The following is a 9,629-nucleotide window of genomic DNA, read 5'->3' on the forward strand; positions in this document are numbered from 1 at the left end:
TCCTTCCTTCCTTCCTTCTTTCTTTCTTTCTCTCTCTCTCTCTCTCTCTCTCTCTCTCTCTCTCTCTCTCTCTCTCTCTCTCTCTCTCTCTCTCTCTCTTTCTCTCTTTCTCTCTTTCTTTCTTTCTCTTTTCACCAGCTAACCCGTCTCATTCTTTATTCTCTGCTTTAAGGAGGGGCTGTCACTGCAGAAGAAAAACCTTGTCTGACAACGAAATACTTTGCTACCTAACATCATACAGTGTAAACAAGGGGATCCAGGCTCCTGAAGGGGCACTGTGCCCCTGAGGCCAGCGGGTCACTGCCTGCTGGACCTGTTCCTCCCACCAGGCACCGGCCACACGCCACTTCCCTGAAAGCAGGCCTGTCCCTGCCGCTGTGACCTCTGAGGCCGGCCAGTATCCTGCCTTCACACCGCTGCCAGAGAAGACGTGGATGCCAGGGCTCAGGGGGCAGCGGAAGATGGCCAGGGTCAGCTGGGGCGTGTGGCCCACCACAGGCCGACGTCCTGAACGACCTAGACATGGACCAGAGGCTGGGGGCGGTCCAAGGAAGAGGCCAGTGTGAGGAAAATTTTTATTTTATACTGGCTTACCCACAAAGTTTATATACATTGTTTTTCACACTGGATCTTTCCCATTTCCTCTTCCTCCCCCTCCCTCCACCTATCAAATTGTGTGACCCTATAATTAACCCACCCCTCCTCCTCTTGGAGCCTCATACATGTTCTACAATACAGTATTTATCCTTTTGGGACTGAGTTAGTTCACTTAGCATAATGCTCTTCAGTTCCTTTGAGAATATTTCTTAACCTCTCTGAACTAACTCCTCTGTCGCTCATTACCATTAAATGGTAATTGACTCAGAGCTGACCCTCCAGCAGATTTTCAGAGACTGTAAATGGCACAGAAGATTATCCCCATCTTTCTCCCTCAGAGAAGCTGGTGGAGTTGAATCACTTACCTTTGGGTTGGCAACACAAATCCTTATCTAGTAGGCCACCAGAACCCACCTATACAGTGAGAGACTATTAACACTCACTTTGTGGTAGTGTCGTGTTGAATTAGCACTTAGTCACTGAGCATTCAGTAACTTGTGGCTGTTATTACAGTGTCCTCTGAAGCCACTTGCGACTTTTCTAATCCCTGTTTATGTTGCAAAGCCTCAAACTGGGCACACTGTTTTTATTAAAATCAATAATAAATTCTACAGAAAAATGATCTCTTGGCTTCAGTTATATGTAGGGTCCTGGATGGCACAGTGTTTGCTCATTGACCTAAAGGTTGGTAGTTCAAATGCACTCAGGGGAACCATGGAGGAAAGGCCTGGCAATCTACTTCTGTAAAGACTGCAACCAAGAAAACCCAAGTAGAGCTCAATTCTACTCTTAGCACCTGGTATCCCCATGAATCCAAACCAACTTGATAATTTTTTTCTTTCATTCACTTGTACATCTTGGTTTACATTCTGTGCTATTTGCCCCTCCTTTGGTGGTAAGCCTGTGCAGAGTTGCGCTACTACATAAAAGGTAGGCACTTTAGCGCAGCAGCTGCTCTGTGGGAGAAAGATGGGCAATCTCCTCTCATGAAACTTACAGCCCCAGAAAACCCACGGCGGGGGGGGGGAGGGGGCTATGAGTCAGTTCCAGCTCAGTGACAATGAATTGAACTAAATTATTATAACAAGGACAATTTAGGATTGATATGAATCATGGGTGGTTTTTTTTTTTTTACTGTAAATGTTTGTAGAAAATGTCATTATCCAGGGTTGTACGTTAACAGCCCTCATCTCTGCCAATCAATTAAATGGAAAGATTCTGTCATAGAATTGGGAGAATTGCTATTTGGTCATAAGTACATGGTTCTTTTTCTTATACTGCTTGTTTCCAAAAAATTTAACAGTTTATTGTAAAGACTATCTAATTGCTCCAAATGACTAAGGAACAGATCCCTTTGTTGGAAAGCTTGGCAATAACACCATGCTACTATAGGGTATGAGGGAGGGCACAGGATAGGGAAGGGTTCAGGTCGGCTGTTCATAGGGTCGCTATGAGTTGTTCTCGACTCGATGGCACACAACAACAACAGTTACAGGATAACCTACTCAGAGCTCTCTACCTTGCTCAGAGAGCAAGTTCAGCAATTATGCTTTATGCCTTAAGTACTCCTAGGATTCAAACCATTTGGGTCATTTGATTTTGACAACAACAAAAAAGGAAACACCAGCCACATTTTCAAGTCCAGCAATGAGTTTGTCATATAGTACACCTTTACTGAATTAAGTATGTATGACTGCAATGCCTTTTGATCACCATGAAAACCCATATAAAGTAGTGGGGAGAGTAATAGAGACATGTCATCTGTCCTCGGCACAAGTCACTACATGGGAACTATTTGTGTAAGGAAGGAAGGAAGGAAGGAAAAGGGAAGGAGGAAGGAAGGAAAGAGAAGGGAGGGAGAAGGGAGGGAGGGAGGGGAAGAAGGGAGGGAGGGAGGGACAAGGGAGGGAGGGAGAGTGAATGGGAAGAAGGAAGGAAGACAGCAAGGGAGGAGGGAGAAGAACGAGAGGGGGAGGGAGCAAATACGCAGTTAGGTGATGTGCCTGCAGCGTGGGGTTGACACTAAGGGGAACAAACGAGGCTCTAGGGTGTAGGATCGAAGGAGGTGCTCCTCTTGGGGTAATGCAACGCACTGAACGTAAACTTGGAAGCCAAGATTGAGCATCCCCTTATATTTTCACACCCTGGGAGTCTCCTTAGCTCCAGCTCAGCCCTCATCCAGTTGTGGCACAGCTCAAGTTAAAGGTCTATAAAGCCGTGACCATATTCCATTTTCTCAATGACTGTAAAGACATGTATCTTCCGGAAATCCCAAAATATCCTTCGGACCAAGTTTCACATGACTCATCCTCTCGCTTGCTGCTAATCAGTCTGTCAAAGGAGCTGGAAGGCGTCCTTGCAGCCATCTCTGGGGCTCCAGACCATATGTTCTCTCACAGGGAGAAGAATGTGGTCACCACAAAAGGGTGATTTCCTTTCATGTGAACTTGAATCCTAAGTGTATCAGAATGTTGTGAAAATATAAACATGGTAGCCTGGGTGGAGTGACCAGCCTCTGCCAGCTCTAAAGTGCTTAAACTTCTTACCTCGAGAGAAAATAGATCATTCATTAAAACTAGGTCACCATTATTGACTCAGAACCAATTCATAGCTGACCCTCCAGCAGGTTTTTAGAGTCTGTAAATCGCACCGGAGAAGACTTCCCCTTATTCTCCTTCAGATCTGCTGATGGATTCAAGCCGGAAAGACGCTGCCTCTACGTGAACCCCACAATTCCCTACACACTAGGCCACCAGAGCTCCCTTCAAGGGATGACAGATCTGTCCACCGGAGAAACCAAATGCTTCTAAGCCAAAGCTGAGTCCAACAAATTCAGTTGAGTAAAAGATAGGACCAGACAAAAATATGTTTATGCCTGCTTATAAAAATAGAGGTAGAGGGCTTCAACAGTGTCCTTTAAAATAATTTTGGTTTTGTTCTTGTCACTGTTCCCGGCTGTCAAGATAGAACCATGATCCTCCAGGCGGTTTGTTGAGGCAGTAAATTGCACATGAGGAAACTGTTCTTCTTTCTCCCTCCAAACAGCTGGTAGTTTTAAACCCTTGTCTTTGAGTTGGTAGCACAACTTCTTACCCACTAGGCTACCTTTGTAAGCTTCCTTTATAAGCTAAGAGCACCAGAGGGGAAATCTATTTATGCATTTACTTCATCTCCAAAAAAAACAAAGAGAGGATAAGAGTGCGATGACAACATACATGGGCTCTTGTCAGAGAATGCTGGTCGCCAACAGCTCCTGCCTCTGCCTGGCACAGCATTCCTGCCACACACTCTTCTGCCCAAGCCTCACAGGACTCGCCCGTAAAATAGCCTCTTAAGTGGTCTGCATTCTTTCTAGCACAGTGGTGAACTTTCCCTATACAGTTAGGACATTAATGAGCCTTTCAAATGGGGACTATTTTCTACAGCATGTTTCCTTACCATCTGTACACCACTGTGCCCCTGCATAGTCTGGAAACAGGGGTATAGATTTTATGCTAGCTACCTACTGCTTCATTTGGATAGTAATTCAGTCAAATTCCCCCCCCTTTTTTTACACACATCCAAGTTAGGAGCAATTTCTGGTAGCCTAGTGGATAAGGAGTCATGCTGCCAATCCAAAGACAGGTAGTTCCAACCCAACAGTTGCTCTGAGAGAGATATGAGTAATCTTTTCCTGTGAAATTTTATCGTCTCCAAAGACCTATTGGAGGGTCAGCTATACTCATCCACACACTATGTTGAATTTGTTGGTCAAAGTTGATGCCTTATTAATCCAAAATCTTTGTTGGCCATTCATAAAAACCTATATATTAATCTAATATTGGTAGCAGAATGATAGAGATACATATTGGGACATACTGAAAATGTGCAATTGTGGGGCATAAGTTTAAAACACCTGGGAATGAGAAATTCTCACCCAGTGAGACCTGGGTTGTGTCCATCTGACTTCTTGGCCGTTTGCACCCTCTGCTGGTATTGGTCACTTATGACTTCTGCTTCATAGATATCTGTCCTCTTTCCTTAACATAACTTTTTTGTTGTATGCCATCAGATTGGAACCAATCCATAGCTGAAGTTCCAGCAAACAGTATAGGAGGAGATTGCCCATACTTCTCTCGTGGAACTGGTGGATTAGAACTGTGTGCCTTTGAGATTGTAGTGCAGCTTCTTAACACCTAGGCCACAAAAGATTGTAGATGCTTATTGAATGCTTCTTGAAAATCGAAATTCACTTTCATATAACTCATTAATACACCAGGAAAATTACGAAGAACACTGACTCTCAAAGCAGAGGCTCAGTGTAAAAAACAAAACAAGAACAGTGACTCAGGAAAGAATCCTAGAAGCTTTTTTTTAGGTGTTGAATACTAGACCTTTGGGAAACTTACCTTTCAAGTCTTTATCGGTTCACAAATTCTTTGAGCTGGACAACATAGAGCTCTAGCGGCCTAGGGGCATGGAATTGCACTGCCAACCCAAAGGTATGTGGTTCAAATCTGCAAGCCGTTCTACGAGAAAAAGATGGGCAATCTCTGCCTGTTCAATTATTTGCCTTTGAAAACCGTAGAGTAAGCTATGGGTCAATTCCAATTCAGTATTACACAACAACAACTTCCTTGATAAAACACCAACATGACCAAGTATTTCTACAAAAATTACTCCCAACCCGGTCTTGAGTTTACAAAAAGACATATATATGTATGGATATGGAGAAAAGATTGAGATTGTTAACAATTATAGCTTGATCAGTTCCCAATCAACATTTTTGCATCAGCAGTCAAGAAATCAAAAGGTGAACTGCAACCTATTACCAGGGACTTTTCCAGAGTACTGAGAAGCAATGATGTCAGTCTAGAGACTAAGGTGCCACCTGATCCAGTCCATGATCTTTGCAATTACTTGCTATGCATCAGATAGCTGGATAATGACTAAGGACGATAGAAGAACAATTAATACCTTTGGGTTGTGGTGCTGGAGAAGAATCTTGAACATACCATGGGCCACCAAGAAAACAAATAGGTCTGTCTTGGAGAGGGTAAAACCAAGTTTCTCCTGGGAGGCTAGGATTTTGAAGCTTCATCTCACCTACTTAGAGCAAGTGGCAAGTCCTTGGAGGACATTATGCTTGGAAGAGTGAAGGAAAGGAAAGGAAGACCCTAGATGAGAAGCATTGATACAGTAACTGGTGAAAGGACGGTAGGTGTATCAGAGTCAGTGGACTGACTCAGGACAGGGCAGGCTTCAGAGCCAAGAGCTGTTGTACACAGGGCCACTATGAGTTGCCGGCTCCTTGACGGTACATAAGAACAACAACATGTATGGAGAAATGCTGACTCCTTCTGGTAATGTGTAGAACTCCAGCCTCTGACTCAAAAGATGCCACAAAGGCACAAGTCCTGCAACTTGAAACAGAGCAAAAGCATTTAAAATTAAATTTCTCACTTTCTACAAGTTTTATGACACATTTTAAAGAAGTTGCAACTCCAACTCACAAAATTTTGATGGCGTGCTTTTCTCCTTATCTTCCCTGAAATGTAAATTGCATCAAAATAATCTATCATTCTAAAAAAAAATCTGTGATTCTCAATGAATATAAGCTACATAATTCAAAATACTGACTGATGACTAATGAAATAAGAAAACATAATTACCCAAATTGCTTTATCCAATGAAATAAGCAATTCTTCAACACAGCTATATATGATTGTTGTTATAACAAAATGCTTCATAATATTAAATTTGATAAAACAGTAACTTTCCAAGCCATCTTAACAAAATCAGGTTTAAGAGACAATAGAGTACAATCCTTACCTAAGCATTAGTCAAAGAAGTAAGTCTATAATAATCATAACTTACAGTGTCAACAGGGTAGCACATGCCAAAACATTGGGTCTCTTCCTTGTAGTATTTTTCTCTTTGTTGCATGGTAATTTGCACCTTTGGCACAATGAACATTTTCATGTATGCAAGGATAGAATTCAATTACTTATAAATGACTACTTAAACCTCCTGACCACTGTCAGATATGTAAAATATTATCATTTCTCCTCATCCCATTCAGCGGAATTAAGGCCATGGTGTAAACAATTAAGCATTTAAATAACTATTTTTATTATATATATATATATATATATATAATCTCAACAACAAGATAAAGGTAAACAACCCAATTGGAAAATAGGCACAGGATATGAACAGACACTTCACCAAAGGAGACATTCAGATGACAAACAAGCACATGAAGAAATGTTCAAAATCTCTAGCTCTAAGAGAGATGCAAATCAAAACAACCATGAGATATCATCTCAGCCCAGTAAGAACAGCAAAATTTAACAGAGCAGCAAACTGCAAATTCTGGCGAGGTTGTAGAAAAACGGGAACACTTATTCACTGTTGGTGGGAGTGTAAAAATAGTGCAACCACTATGGAAGGTAGTACGGCGCTCTCTCAAAAAGTTGCAAATTGAAATACCATTTGACTGAGCAATTCAACTACTGGGAATATACCCTAAAGAAATTATAACTGCCACCCAAGCAGATATATAAATATATTAAAAAAAAACCCATGTTTATCACAGCTTTGTTCACAATAGCAAAGAGTTGGAAACAACCCAAGTGCCCATCAACAAACAAATGGATAGAGAAGCTGTGATGTATTTCCATAATGGAATATTAGGCAGCACTGAAAAACAAAGAACTAATGAAATATTATACAAAATGGGTGACCATGGAGGACATAATGCTGAGTGAAATATCTCAGTCACAAAAAGACAAATACTGCATAGTGCCACTGTTATAAAACAGGACTGACATGGGAGTTGGGAGGAAACTAAGAAAAGAGGGGATAAATAATGTACATGACATTGAAACATATGAGGAAGAGAACTCTATAAAAGGAATACATGATTAGGTATTATTGGCATGACATGAGTCTAGAATAAGAGCTGCATAGTAAAGTGGACTTGCGGGGGTGGAGGGACACATTGTATAACAATGAAAGAATTTTTTCCCCCCAAAGATAACAAACAGTGAACTGGGGAGAAGGGAGGCGGCTGGCAGGGAGAAAATGTGCAGCAATGAATGAATGGAAATCCAAGTTCTCTATAAACTTTCATTAAAATCGCAATTAAAAAATTCTAAATTAAAGTTTTTATATGTAACAACAGTCTGGAATAAGAAGTGCATTGCAGAGTAGACTAGGAGAAGGGAAAGAGAGGGGAAGGGAGGAAAATATGCAACAAGAAGTGAATGGAAACCCAACCTTACTGTTAACCTTCCTTAAAATCCCAATTTAGGGGCGCGCAGACAGCGGTCCCCACGCAGTCTTTACGGTCCTTGGCCGTGCGCTCCCGCCTCCCTCGGGCTCTCCCGCTCCTTCCTCCTCGGGAGCTGGGAGCCATGGAGCAGGAGGGAGACCGAGATGGCAGATGAGATCGCCAAGGCTCAGACCGCCCGGCCTGGTGGCGATACAATCTTCGGGAAGATAATCCGGAAAGAAATCCCAGCCAAAATAATTTTTGAGGATGAGCGGTGCCTCGCTTTTCATGACATTTCACCTCAAGCGCCAATACATTTTCGGGTGATACCTGAGAAACCTATTACCCAGGTTTCTGTAGCAGAAGATGATGATGAAAGCCTCCTTGGACATTTCATGATTGTTGGCAAGAAATGTGCTGCTGATCTGGGCCTGCAAAAGGGTTATCGAATGGTGGTGAATGAAGGTTCAGATGGGGGGCAGTCTGTTTATCATGTTCATCTCCATGTTCTTGGAGGCCGGCAGATGCATTGGCCTCCTGGTTAATTTTGCTTTAGGATTATTTTCCCTTCAAACAACTGTCAGATTTGAAAGGTCGAATATGTTAAGCAGTACACTTACTATTGCCTGTGTACAGAGATTAAGGAAATAATTTGAAAAACAGTTGTGTAATAAAAGACTTGGTTGCATGGTTTATAGTCTCTCTGAAAAAAAATCACAATTTAAAACATTTACAAACAAAATAAAGTTACCGGTTCAAACCTACCCAGAGATACCGCCGAAGAAAATCCTGACAATCTGCTTCCAAAGCATTCTGACTTCAAAACCTTATGCAGTAGAGCTGAACTCTGCACACACAAGGTCATCGTGAGTCAGAACTGACATGAGGCGTTTAATTTGGGGGTTTGGTTTGGTTTCTCCATCACTCAAGGTTTCCCTTTCTGCAAGAGTTTGAAATCCTGTTACTGACCCGTCTCCAAGCCAGGGCAACCTAGTCTCTGCTCCTTGCTGTCTAAAAGCAGAGAAGACACCCTACACAATAGTAAATATATAAAGAGCAAGCGCTTCCTTGACAGCTGCATAGGAATACAGAAATGCATTGAAATGTCCACAGTAAACATTCTTTAAAATCTTCTTTAAATATCTTGAAGACACAGGACATCATGCTTGGTAAGGTGGGGGTCAGTAAAAGAGAAAGTCAGCAAAAAAGAAGATCTTCAAAGAGAATGATGAACACAGCGACTGCAATAATAGGCTCAAGTATGTCACAGATGATGAGGATGGGACAGGATGGGACAGAGTTCAGATCTGTTGTCCATAATCACCATGAGTTGTACTTGGCTCAACTGTACCTAAAATCAACAACAACAACAACAGAGATGTTATTATTACCATTATGTACTGTTGAGTTTGAACCGACTCATAGCTGACTCTTCACAGTGTTTGCAGAGGCTATAAGTCACACAGGAGGAGATAGTCCAGAGGAGATAGTCCATTTTTTCCTGTGGAGCAACCAGTGTGCATGAAAAACATGCCTTTGGATTGGCAGCGTAACTCCTTACCATGAAGCTACCAGAGTAAGCTCAAGTTCCAAATGGAATTAAATTAGCTCTCTGGAATCTTCAAAATGATACATATCCAAGGATTATCTCTTAAATTCAGTTCCTAGTCTCCATAAAGGGGGAGGGGAAAGAAAAAGAACAAAAAAAATAACTTTGAAAAATTTTTATTTATATTGGTTTGCATACAAAATTAATACACATTGTGTTTCACAAAAA

The 9,629-nt window shown here is 41.8% G+C and overlaps 1 protein-coding gene across 1 annotated transcript; it reads left to right on the plus strand.

Annotated features, from left to right (window-relative positions):
- Positions 1-8,016: 8,016 nt before the first annotated feature.
- Positions 8,017-8,397, plus strand: LOC102864821 (histidine triad nucleotide-binding protein 1-like). Its single transcript, XM_006883815.1, has one exon. The coding sequence runs from the start codon at positions 8,017-8,019 to the stop codon at positions 8,395-8,397; it is 381 nt and encodes a 126-aa protein (XP_006883877.1).
- Positions 8,398-9,629: the final 1,232 nt, after the last annotated feature.

This window comes from Elephantulus edwardii, unplaced genomic scaffold (assembly GCF_000299155.1).
Source record: "Elephantulus edwardii isolate Elephantulus edwardi_28Jun2011 unplaced genomic scaffold, EleEdw1.0 scaffold00030, whole genome shotgun sequence".
Taxonomy (NCBI): Eukaryota; Metazoa; Chordata; class Mammalia; order Macroscelidea; family Macroscelididae; genus Elephantulus; species Elephantulus edwardii.